Source organism: Kogia breviceps, chromosome 16, assembly GCF_026419965.1.
Source record: "Kogia breviceps isolate mKogBre1 chromosome 16, mKogBre1 haplotype 1, whole genome shotgun sequence".
NCBI classification, from domain to species: domain Eukaryota; kingdom Metazoa; phylum Chordata; class Mammalia; order Artiodactyla; family Physeteridae; genus Kogia; species Kogia breviceps.
In genome coordinates this window covers 64,417,548-64,431,146 of record NC_081325.1, presented here as the reverse complement: position 1 = coordinate 64,431,146, position 13,599 = coordinate 64,417,548, and the positions used below count along the sequence as shown (strand labels likewise).

Sequence of the window (13,599 nt, the reverse complement as noted above, 5' to 3'; positions counted from 1 at the left end):
TTATGGCCTAGGGTCAAAGTTCAGATATCAAACTGGGAATGAGGAAAGAGTCCAGAAATGAGAGCCTAGATAAGGAGGCAAGAAAAAGTCTATCAGGATCCAGTGAGTCTCATGGATCCATACAATAAATAAAACAACCTCTTGAGCCTCCACCCTCCTGCCTTCAGGCAGGAGGGGGAAGGGCTACTAGATGTGGACCCCACTAGAGGCAGTAGGGTTTGCATGTACAGTGACTACAGAAGAGCATTACTTCCTGCTGAAGCCTGACCAGTCCTAAAGATAAGTGTCATATGAAATACTGAAGACTTATAGTCAAAAGAAACCTTAAAAGCAAGTTAATCCAACCACCCATCCAATGCTATCACTAGACCTGGGTTTCATCAATGCCTTACCAAACTATGTAAAATAAATGTCAATATCTCTTACTAAGATAAAAGAAATGGTAGGACAGAATTAACTTTCAATAATGATTTACGTTGATCCAAAATAGTATCAAGTGAAATTTAACCTTTACATTCATTTGCATTCAAAAACAACTATGTCATTTCCTTCACAGAAAAGACTTTTAGAATGAATTATTTTAAAATGTTTAGGACCCCATTCTGTCACTATGTAAGTATTTTCTCAAACTAAAAGATATTTAAAAAAACGTTTCTTTCTTCATACATTAAGTTACTTGTGACTTATTGTTTATAACACAAGCGCCTTGAGTTGCTTTTCTAGCTGTGGCAATTTACATTTTGAGCTTAACAACTGGTTTAGTCTAATGTGGCCTCAACTCCTGGCCTACCTCCACCCACCCACCTTGATGGCAAATGTAATACAATGGGATTGAATTTTTCTCTAAGCAGATTGACTCCTCCAAGTGGGTAATGGACTCATGAAGAGGTAAACACCTAATCCTTTCTTTGACAGATCGCCTAGAGATTTTAGTTTTCATTCTGACATGTTAATTTACAAATCCATAATACTTTATAGCATGTCCGCCATTAATCACAAGAAGTCATTCATTTCTGTTTGGGCTAGGAATTCACTTCAGTAGGGCAGAACATAAAATTTTGTCAAGCTAAAATTTTGATGAAATATTTTATGGGAGTAGATTTGATTTTGGAAAGTTTTATCAATTTTGATCATTTCAAAAATGGTTGCAATCTCCAATGAAGGCAACCCCTAAATATGTTCAATCAACCTAGTGAAGGACAGCTATACAAAGTAGTGGAGTTTCTAGCTCACTTAATCATTGGGTTACTAACTTAGACTGCTCAGTTTCTTAACATTTTTCTGTTTATAAAAATAAAGCTAGCTTATTGTAAAAACAAAAAGATTTAGAATGTAGAAACTAAAAACTATCCATAATTCTACCACCCAAAATATGGAAACAACCTATTAATATTCTTATACTTCTTTCTGTTTATTCTCTGCATTTTTTAACACACTTGAAACCATACAATACAAAATTTCCAGTTCTGCTTTAAAACTTAATAGTACAGCTGTTACAATTCTATAAGAAGATTTATTTAACCATTTGTCTACTGTTGGACACAAGTTGTTTTTAATTTTCAGTATTCTAAGAACACAACATGAAGATACTTGTGAATAAATATTTTTCTGTATTTAGGACATATACTTAAATATATATTCTTACCAGATTCTCCAGCACTGAAATGATCAAACGGATTCCCTTCAGCATCCGGGTTTAGTAACATCATTTCAAATGGGATATCTTCCACCTGAGAATTCTCATTGTCCTCTTTGCATGTATACTTGTCTGCATAGAACACGTGCCACGTTTGTGGATATGGAATCTGAGACACTGTCAGATTATGTTCAGTCTGATTCATGGCTACTTTAAAGAGAAAAAATAGCACTTTCAAAGCAAAATTCTCAAATGTATTTTCATTGTTTTAGTCACATAATAAATTTGAAATTAGAATTCTTCTGTTTAGTTCTTATTATCTCAGTAGTTCAAGCCCTGATGTAGTATTGGAATAAGTTCTGTAAGTCATAAAGCAGGTAAAAATAATGTATTTTAACCAACCAAAGGAATCACTATAAAAGTTCTATGAGATACCACAAATGACTAGAATAGTTTCACTGAAATTCTGAAATTCAATTTTAAGTATTTTCAAAGTTTTCAAGTGAGCTAGCAACTAAAAATTTTTTTGTTGTGGTGATAAAATGTATACGATATAAAAGTTACCATTTTAACCATTTTTAAGTGTACAGTTCTGTAGTAAGTATATGCACAATGCTGTGTTACCATCATGGTAACATTTCTGAAAATTACTTGAGTTAAATTTAAAATGAAGCATTCAACTTTGGAAATTATTATATCTAAAAACTATGACTGACAAACACCTTCAAAAGATTTTCCAAAATCTCTTCCTGATTGGTTATTCTTTAAAAAGGTACTAAATGTAGAAAACTAGAAGTTACAGGAATATGAGTTGTTATACTGGGTCACATCTATATAGTGTGTTGGGCTGAGGTGGGAACTCATGAATGTTGGCCTCACACAGACCTGTGCTTGAATCCTGGCTCCAATACTTAACTTCTACGTGACTTTGGGCAAGTTACATAAGCAATGACACTCACTTTCTTCATCTGTAAAATGAAGATAACACAGCAAAGAGCTGATGCAAGGACTAAGTTATATGAGTCACTTAACATGGTATCTGTCATATAGTGTGAATAAAGGTTAATTGTCCTTTTCCTTTATTTAAAATATGGTGATTATACCAATAAGTGGTTCTTAATCCAGGGTAATGCTATTCCTCTGTAGGGCATTTGAAAACGTGTAGGGACAGTTCTGTTGTCACAGCAATTGTTCTCAACTTCAAGATACCTGAAGCGGGGCTGTGCTAAACCTCATACAATCCAAGCTTACATGACAAAAACCTGTTCTGCCCAAAATGCCAGTAGCACCCCCTTAGAGAAACACTAAATGATGTCTAAGATCCCTTCTCGATCTAAAACTATGATTCTGACCTAAGAGAAACTCACTACTACCATGAATGTTGTAGGAAAGTGGCGTCTCAAACACTACGTGTAATAAAGACAATGGAAGAGTTAGAGAAGCAAGTCTTACTAATCATATTCATTACTTAACCTCTCTAAATTTCTTTCTTCAGTAGTAAACTTAAGATACTTGCTCTATCTGACTCAGAGTTCTTGTGAGGAGCAAATGAGACAGTATATGAAAATCCTGTGTGAAGAGACTGATTCTCTATAAAGTAGAGTATTCTTAAAATGTATGATTATGTTGGGTACAATTCCCAAGTCTAGACTGCCCCCACTGCATGCCAGTTTGTCTTGATCTTTTCCTCAACTGAAAAAATGAAACTTTTTAATAAATAAAATACATTTCTTGAGATAACTGTGGAAATCAGTATATGGAAGAGATTTTAGAGGTTATTATGAAATTATTCATTTTCTTAGATGCAGTAATGGTATTATCATGGTAATGGTAATGGTTATGGAGAAGAATGTCCTTACTCTTATACGATGTATGCTGAAATACGGTGAACTGCTCAAGGCACCCACAGCTCATTTTCATTTCAGTGAAAAACAAAAACCACACACATACAAACATAAAGCAAATGTAACAAAATATTATTGATAAAATTATTAAATCTAAGCCAAGGATATACAGATGTTGGTTGTACTATGCTTTCAACTTGTATGTATAATCGAAAATTTTCCTAATAAAAAGTTGGAGAAATATTATTTATATGTTGTCTTTATAAATGAGATACAGATTTATCTTGTCAGAATTCAAATTTTGAGGACTTAAACTTTACATTTAGGAATTTCATTAATAGTAGTTAAAAACTAGACAAGATGATTTTGTTGAGAATACCACAGCATTGTTTTTTTGGATATCTTAATTTAGCTGACATTTATACTGTTTTTCTTACTGCACAGCTTCTAGAAAAAAGTAGCAAAGACTCTAGTTTTCTCTAGTTTCTGTTAAATTGATGACCTTTAATAAGAATTCAATATATGATCAATAGCAACTCAGAAATAAGGCTTTTGAAATGTGCAGCTCGAAATTATGTAATCTGGACTTCATTATATAAAGGCTTTGCTGTGTTGAGGTTTTATCACTTGCACTTTTTCTCTTAGATAAAACAATATAAAAATTTAACCATTGTATTTCCACCAATACACTTTTTGATGTTTCATTTTAATTATGTAGATCTACATCAAATAAAAACAAACGTGTGCTTCATAAAGTGATACTGGCCTTAGTTTTTGTCTTGCTGCCTTTTTCAGTATGCCTAGGAAATAAGCCTCTTGACAAAACTGCATGTTCATTGTTTTTGAAACAAAAGACTACAGCACAGCAGGCTTACTGTATGCTGATGTAATGAGTACCTCAAATATAACAAAACTTGAACTGCAGAGAACGGTGTTGAAAGGCTAATCGCCCAATAATATTACAAAAGGAAATGAATACTGCTAACAAAATTACCCAGAAAAATAAAATACTAACACCTTTAAGCGATTTATACAATATACCAAATGTACAAGAGGAAATATATGCATATGATGTAAAAAGTTAATACTGAAAATGTTTTATATACAAAGTTACATTTAATTCTTATAATCTGACAGCAAATTTTTTTGCATATAAACTCATCATTTTCTGTGCATTTAAATATCTTCTTTGTTTGCTTTAAAAACCTAAAAAATAGTTTTTATCATTTAAAAAAATCTGATGTTTTATGACATTACTGAAAGAGAAAAAAGCAAAAAGTAAGACTGAAAAATAATTTCTCAAACATTAATTTGGGAGAATGTACAATCACAAGCAAATTCAACACTGAGATTTTTCAAATCTACTAATCTTTTCATAGTTTACAGCAGCAATAAGGTTTTACATATGAGTTAGGCATAGTTAATGGGCTCATCACCAAGCAGGTGAAAGGCTATTAATTCTTAAAAGTCTCATTAATGGTCAGGAAATGAGAATTATTTCTATAAGGAATTATTTTCAAATATGTGATACTACTACACTGTCATGAATTTAAGGATATGCTTTTTGTTTCAATGCATCAAAGCTTCTAAATAACAATATACTATAAATATGAAAATAATATATAAAAGTTGGAGAATACAGATTTTGTTAAGACTTGGCTTTTGTTAAGGGAAAAAGAACTGATTACATATGTAGAAAGGGATATATATGTCATTAGTACTTAATTTATTTCAGACCTCCAAATTTAACAAAAAATCTTCATTCCTCAAAAATTCCAGTTTCCTGAGATCTTCCGTTCCAACAGTTCCAAAGAATACCCTTGCACTTAAGAGTAGGGAGGAGGAAGGGAAAACAGAAAAAGGAACAACAGCAAGAGGTTTTATAAATTATAGCTCTCTACATATGCAACTCCACCTAAAGAGTCATAATTAGAATCACAGCATTTTAGGACTTTTAGGAAGCTTAGAGAAAGCTAGTCCAACTGCCTTGTTATACAGATAGGTAAAGTGCAGCTCAAAGATAACAAGATCTCGTTACAAGTTACTAGCAGTGATTCTCAATTTAGCTGCTGTTGCAATGCAGCAAGTCTCTCTATATATGTAAGTTCTGTGACTGAAGGTATCTGACTGATAAAAAAAAATTATGTTTTTGCAAGTGTATATAGTATATGGTATAATATTGACCATGTAATATAAGAAAACAAATTGATTCCTACGGCTCAAAGCTTTAAACTGTCTGATAAGTTACTATTTCATTTAATTTCACTTTATTTTATTTGGCTGCGTTGGGTCTTAGTTGCAGCACTCGGGATCTTCCTTGACGCATGTGGGATCTTTAGTTGCTGTGTGCAGGCTTCTATCTAGTTGTGGCCCATGGGTTTTCTCTCTCTAGTTGTGGTGCGCACCCTCAAGAGCACGTGGGCTCTGTAGTTGAGGCAGGTGAGCCTCTAGTTGAGGCACTTGGGCTCAGTAGTTGTGGCGTGCGGGCTTAGTTGCCCTGCAGCATGTGGGATCTTAGTTCCCCGACCAGGGATTGAACCCACATCCCCTGCATTGGAAGGTGGATTCTTTACCTCTGGACCACCAGGGAAGTCCCTGATAAGTTTTTAATAGAGAAAGAAAAACACTTTGAGGTGCGAAGTACAAAGCAAATGAGCTACTAACCAAAAACTCCTCAAGCACTAATAAGTTCCATGACAATTCATCCTAAAAATACTTGGTCAATGCTTAACTGAGCACTAGTGTATCATAAATTCTCACTCATAGTACCATGTAACTAACATTCATAGTCCTTATCACAATAGCAGTTTCACATTTATTCACAGTGATCTTATTTATACCCTCAGCAGCCTTAAGGACTGTGAGAGTGTCAGTATTTTGGTCCCTTGATTTATCACTAGTGCCTAGCATAGTACTGGAAGTGCTGTGAGTGAATGAACGAATGAATGAATAGACCAAAAGAGCCCTGCTGCTCTCACTGATTGATTTTATAACAAATAAATAAAATGTAAACTTGTAACTAAAATAAATGCTGCGGAGGAAAACAACAGGCTAGAAAAACTCAAGTGTTAACTTAGTGGATGGAGGAGCCAAAGAGGAGAAGGAAGTAAAAGCAGAGGAAAAGCCTGTGCAAAGGCCCAGGGTGGCACTGAAAGAACACCTGCACTACAAATAAAATGAGGCCGAAGGGGGCAATGCTGTGAGATGAAGCTGGGGTTGGGGGTAAGCGACAGCCAGACTCGGATGGCTTTGCTGATCAGATTAAGGAGGGCCGTGTTTGTGCTAGAGCAGTAGGAACCCGCTGAAGTATTGAAGGGCGTGGTGAGGATGTGAAAGTGACATGATCAAACCTGCTATTCAGAAAAATCACTCTGATTCCAGAGGGGGACCAGCATAGCTGCAGTGGCCAGGTAGGAGGTACTGCAACAGTACAGGCGAGAGATTACGGGAGCCTGGAATAACATGGTGGGGGGGTTAGAGATGCAGAAAAGTAGATGAATTCAAGAGATACGGAGAGGTAACTTACGAAACAAGAAGGGGATAGAGAGGTCAAAGAGGGCCGTGCTGGAAGACTCCTTGGTTTCTAGCTTATACCCTAGACAGATGGTGGTGCGAGTTCCTGAAACAGGGAACACTGGAAGAGGACCAGGTTTGGATGGGCAAGGTGGTTGACATTATGAGAACTGGGAACAGAAGGATAGAACTTTTTATACATATGTGGAACACCTAGATGATTACATTGGTGTAGAAAGGAAAAGAGAATTGATAATGAGCATTTGTATGAATTTCCCAGATTAGTTCTAAAATTCAGGGTTGAGGTAAATAACTTTATGTAACTGTCTCTCTGATATCTGAATCCAGTCATCCAGGCTTCTTCAGCATACTGTCAATGTCATCTCACAAACCTAGACAAAAGATCCCCACAATGGGGGGCAATGACTGGGGACTTGTATTCTTATCCCTACTCAGGTCATGAGGGAAACAGCTGCTAAGACTAAGAAGACTGGATGTTTAGAAATGGCAGTGCTTTACTGACTAGACTGAAAGAGGAGTCAGAGACTCATCATTATGCAGAACATGGCAGGGGAAATACAGGGGGGAAAGGGGAGAGGGATAATTCCTGTTTTGTTCTCATGGATGTCTCACATTCCTAATTAACAACCATTAACTGCCAAGGGGTAAAACGGGTAGCACGGCATAGCTCTTCATTTCTATATTAAACAGATCTGCACTCACTCCGGATGGCAAACACCCTAAGGCATGGGACAGCGTTGATGAGAACGGAAGAGCTCAAGAATTCAGGCAACTAGAATAAAAGCAGAGCCTCACCAGAGGCAAACCGAGAGGTTTACAAAGGATGTGTGGCTGGTATATTTTAAAATGACACATTGTGTCACCATACGACTTGGTCCTGAGTCCCAATAACATGTTGCAAAACAGCATCACTTGGGCTAAATTATACAATTAACTGAGATAATGCAAGCTTAGTGTTTAGCTCAGTGCTACCAGCTAATAAGCATTCAACAAATGTTATCATTCACTCCATGCTGCCACTTGGTCAAAATATATCTGCCATATTGGTATGAATTATATGACCTGTGAGAAGTCTGAATGTAGAAAAGTACACCTTTATAAATTATCTGGATATTTTTTCAAGTATTTTGAATAAGAGGGGAAAAAGGCATTCTATCTTTTGTTCAAGGAAAAGATTAGTTTCCTTAAACTTTAGCTTAAAATGTACTCAACAGAGTGTGATATGTGCTGTGCCATGAAACATCTAGATATGTAAATACTATACTCCTGACATTAAGGAAGAAAAAATATATACATAATGATCAAAGAAAAAAGGATATACTCACTTGTTAACTGAGCTTTGGATAATTTTTCACTACAACTATAACCGTGACCGCTTTCCTGCAGCTTTAGCCATTCCTGGGCTTGGAACAGGTAGAGTTTAGCTTCCTTTCCAATGGCTACTGCTATGTCATTGATTCTGACACAGAGAAGAGCATGGTCACCTGGACATTAGAACAAAAATCATCAACTCGTTTGGTCTTGTATGGAACTTAGACGGTAGGACAATTCAATACCTCTATTTATCAAAATGGGAATTAAAAGAGCACAGTTTTTCTTAAATCTCATTTTAGCTAGGTAGGTCACATTAGAATGACCATCCCATTCAGATGCAAGTCAAGAGATTATTCACATTAATTATCCAAAACAATGTGTGGTGTTTCCTTATACTTCAGCTGATAACTCATGGTTTTTCACTGAATAAACAGCCACTTCTGTATGTAGACATTCACTGATAGAATTTTGCCTCATTTTACAACCGCTCCACATCTTTTTTGTTTGTTTTTGCGGTACGCGGGCCTCTCACTGTCGTGGCCTCTCCCGTTGCGGAGCACAGGCTCCAGACGCGCAGGCTCAGCGGCCATGGCTCACGGGCCCAGCCGCTCCGCGGCACGTGGGATCTTCCCGGACCGGGGCACGAACCCGTGTCCCCTGCATCGGCAGGCGGACTCCCAACCACTGCGCCACCAGGGAAACCCCACTCCACATCTTTAACACTTGCCTGTAAACTATCCATAGAAATTTCCTGCCAAAGTTTCTTTTGTTTTTTAATATAACATGGCTGCTAATATTTAATTATTCTTTTAATATAAAAAACAAAAACATCTTATTGCAAGAAAGGTTAAATAAATGAGTTTTGTGGTAGACCTGATACAAAATTTGACATTTGTGACTTTTACAAAGGAATTTTCAGAACAATATGTGTTGTAAGACAACTATAGAATGAGCCTTGTTGCACACAGCAACTACATTTAAGGCCCAGGAGAGAAATAACAAAAAGTAGTTGCCTCTAGGGAAAGGGACTCTGGGTGAGAAGGGAAACAGGACTGTTTTTTCATCTGAAGATCTTTTTATTCTCCTGTTTCTGTTGTTTTTACTATTATCACTTTGACTAAACATTTTAAATAAATTTAAAGTTATAGTGTGTATCAAAAACTGTTTAAGTCTCTGATATAAATTAATTATGCTATAAATTATCAACAGCCTTAAAAGTGACTCTAAAGCCCTATTAACATCTTAAATCACATTCTGAATTAGAGTTCATATTTCAGTACTGTATGGTCTTAGTATTATTATTTTCCTGAATTCGAATTCACTGAAAATTGGTAATAGTAAAATACACACACACACAAAAGAGAGAAAGTGTGTATGTTAATATACTTGGAACACTCTATTCCTCAATCTTACCTGAGAAATCTGGATATACTACATGTTTCTCCTCTATGTTTATCAGGTAATCACCATGAAATATCAGGGTTGTCTAAACCTGTCTGGGAGTCACAAGTAACAAGCCATGTCACAGCTTCCATACATGCCAGATATTCTGGTACTGTCCAGACTGTACCATTTATTGTAGTGACATTACTATCACAGTCAATAGTCAAAGTATAGTTATAGCCAGTTGATTAGTAACTGAAAATGTTACCTAAAAAAATAATAAAACTCTCGAGTTTCTTCTTCATTCACCCAAGGTCTACTCCACAATAGATTTTGTTAAATGGATTGCATCTCCTTTTCTCAGTTATTTTTAAAACTTCAGATTAAAAATAATAAAGTTTCCCTTCCCTTCACACCAATTCCATAATTCAATACTTTAAATTTCTTTCCCAACCAATTAGCTTCCTGTTTTTATTATCTTCTCCTAAGAATCCTCTCTAGGACAGTATTCTGACCTTGCATATTTTAATGCTAAAGACTCTGAATCAAGGATCCTAACCTCATAAAAACAAATAATTATTTGAGATATAGTAGTAGTCAAATTAAGTAGTATATACCAACAAAAACATTCAAATTTTGAGGGTGCAAATAAAGCAAAAATTAGAAGGAATGCAGATTCATTCATTGAAGAATTATGGATTTTTGAGGGAGACCAGAAGGGAAGACTCGAATGCAATCTCATTTCAGAAGGGCCACAGAGAATACAAATTATGAGGCTTCCAGGATACACTTGCACGCATTTGTCAAGTTAATTCTAGGCCTCGTGGTCCACCGTAAAGCTACTCCTTTCATAGGGAGGTAAGCAAACTGTCCCAGCAATTGTGACAACTAGATTATCAGGTGCTTTGGGGGGAGGGGTGGGTGATTCCAAAACCTCTCTGCTGCAAGTAGGTTTTAGCAAACTGATCTTAAGACAAAAGGAACAAAACCCAAGAAATCTAAGTTCTGGGACTTCACGAATTACGGTGCCTTAGTGTATACAGTCAGGCTGAGAACGGACCGAGCAAAGGATGCTTCTTTGGGCGAAGGATCTCGAAACTGGCAGCAGGAGAGTCATCAGCACTTTCGTTAGGACGGGGAGGACTGGGGAAACGGTCTTTTAGGTGCAGAATACAGCCACTAACCGGGGGAGGTGCTGACAAGGATCTGGGGAACAGCAACACAGGGGCTGGCCATAAACGCACCCCACGATTCCGGGAAGCTGCGATGGGGGCGGCTGCCGGCCACGCGGGAAGCGCAGGTGAGCTGGGTGAAGTCCCCAGCCTCGCCGCCGCCGGCTCCCGGCTCCCCACGCGAGGCGGGGAGGGAGGAGCCGCGGGATGGGCCCACGAGCCTTCATCCCTCTCCCCGCCCCCACACCTACCGTGGAACTCGAAGTGGCCGATGCTCTGGCCCTGAGCGTCTCGGGCCGCGGCGCTGCTGAAGCTGCCTCGCAGCGTCTTACCCTGGCTGCCGGGTGGCCACCAGCAGCAAGTTAGGGCCACCGCCAGCAGCCGCAGCCCCCCCATCCCCGCCTGCTGCTCGGCACCCACACCCCTGCTCCTAACCGCCCGTGGCCGCGGCCCCACGTCTACAGCGTGAGACGCGGAGGTGAGGGGAGAGGGACCGGCGTCGCGGACCCGCCCCCGGGAGTCTAACAGCCAATGAGGGGGCCCGTCCACCACGAGCCAAGGACACCCACCAATCAGAGGCTGAAATGGGCGGGACTGCAGATATGCAAGTCCCATCACTCCCCGGCCTTTTGGGTAGTTCCCGCCTTTTTTATGTAGACTCAGGAGGATGTTGCTTCAGGTTACGGAAAAATTATTGCCTTCCTCGCCTCCGCGCGCGCGGTGCCATTGCGCATGCGCGGGCGCACGGAACGGGCCCGAAAAGTTTCCAGAGATGTGTGGGATTCGAAAAGAACCAAGAAACACACAACAGCAACGTTTCTGGTGAGGCGAGGAATACTCCAGCAAAGAAAGCCCTACGTGCCCATGTAACGTAATGGACGTTTCCAATTTAAGGTCTCAAAAGCACGTAACTGCCCCTGTCCATTTAACGCGTGGCCTCTTGTCACCTTCAACCGACTTTTTCCTCCTAGGTTACCAGTCTTCTTGAACTATGCCATCATCCAACAGGCCAGACAGCTGAGAATTATAGCGACCCCCCCCCCCCCCACCTTACCGCCACCCCTCATACCTCTACATCCAATCAATTCAATGAAACAGAAGTTTATTAGCGCCTCTTCTGGGCGGTTAGGTTAGGAAGTGCCAGCCACTATTCTGTGCAGGCCACCATCTTACCATTATTTACTTGGCCTATGGCAACTAACGTGACAACAGTCAATTTTCTCCGAGTGGTTACACACAGTCTGTCTGTAGCCTAGTACCACAGAAAGCTTTGGGAAGCGCAGTATGACTGCATCGCTTTCCTTCAAAGTCAGTTGCCTTAGGACATAACCCAAACTCTAGAATATGACTTTCAAGTCTCTCGAATTTGTGTCTCTCAACAGTTGATGTCCATCCTTACTGAGCCACTGTCAGTTTGCTAAACACACTCCAAGTTCTCCCCTCCGGGCCTATAGCACTTGCAGATTCCTCCTGCTGGAATACTTCACATATTCTACCATTCAGCCTCCACTTCATCTCCTTTTCCTACTTTACTTTCCCAAGGCACGGTAAGAAGCCTTTCTCAAACCCTCAAATTCGTGATAGATACCCCTGGTACCAGAATCCCTTACTGCCCTAGCAGGGCAGTTACCACACTATTTTGTAAATGTCTATTGATTTATCGGAATCCCTTACTATAGTGTAAGCTCCAGTGGTCAGAGACTATGTGTGTCTTGATGAGAGTAGAAGCTCAAAAATCATTTCATGAATAAATGTATATAAATTTTTTTCATTTGACAACAAGCTTTCATTACATATAATCAAGTTCTCACAACAGACCTCATCATTTAGAAGAAGAAATCTTGAGGGAACATTTCATATATACCCAGTGTTTTCTATATCTCTGGATGACCAGGAATAAACTGGAGATATTAATATATGAGATTTTTATTCATTAAAATATTTATTAAAATATTTTATTTATTTTTAATTATAAAAGTAATTCATGCAGCTTAGAAAAAAATGCAGTCAAAAAAGTACGGGGAAAAAAAAGTATGAAGTAAAAATTGAAGTCCTCATTTCCTTCTTTCTCTGCTCAGACGGATACCCAAAGGTAACTCCTTGTTAATAGTTTAGGGTGGATCCTTTAAGACGTGCATATACAAATTATGTGGTGCTTGCAAACCAAGGACAGGAATAAAATTGGTCCGGAAAAAAATCTGAACACTGGCCTTGAATACTGTGAATATTTCTTCTTCTCTTTCTTCTCTTCATAATCAACTTTGTTTTTCTCTCTCACTGAAGACAGCCTTCTTGATTCCTCGTTTCATTTGAATGAGTATAGCTACCAACAAGTTGCAAAGTTTTATAGGTCCTCAGAGTTCAAGAAGAGCAACCAGACTATGCTAAAACCTTAATCCAATTCCAATCCCAGGAAGAGGATTCAGTTAGCCTATGGTGAGTCAGATGCACATCCTGTGGTCTGCCTGGGTGGGTCAGCTTGGGGAGATGATAAAGGGTAGGGAAGTCTGGTCAGATAGAACCGTAAGTATTCACCACGATATATTTTGGTCCTCATTCCATGTTGGTACATGCTTTTTAAAGGCTATATATCAGCCCATTGCATTGAAGAAGTGAGACAATACTAGTAGGCATTTAGATTGTATCCAGTTTTTCATTATAGCAATGAACATACTCATGTTTTTCTGCAATTATCTATATTATACATCATGAAATT

At 38.5% G+C, this 13,599-nt stretch overlaps 1 protein-coding gene across 7 annotated transcripts in view; it reads right to left on the bottom strand.

Annotated features, from left to right (window-relative positions):
* GPR180 (G protein-coupled receptor 180) overlaps positions 1-11,402 on the bottom strand; it is a 39,579-nt gene extending 28,177 nt beyond the window's left edge. For 4 of the 7 annotated variants that reach the window (XR_010837313.1, XR_010837311.1, XM_067016879.1 and 1 more), the window contains exons 1-3: positions 11,135-11,371; positions 8,340-8,498; positions 1,646-1,846 (exon numbers count right to left, since the gene is read on the bottom strand). Coding sequence is in view for 4 of the 7 variants with exons in the window: in XM_067016879.1 (XP_066872980.1) it covers positions 1,646-1,846; positions 8,340-8,498; positions 11,135-11,279 (505 nt within the window). In the remaining 3 variants the exon portion in view is untranslated. Of the gene's footprint in view, positions 1-1,645; positions 1,847-8,339; positions 8,499-11,134 lie in introns of all 7 variants that reach the window. The other 3 variants (XR_010837312.1, XM_059042319.2, XM_059042318.2) reach the window with 2 other exon arrangements.
* Positions 11,403-13,599: the final 2,197 nt, after the last annotated feature.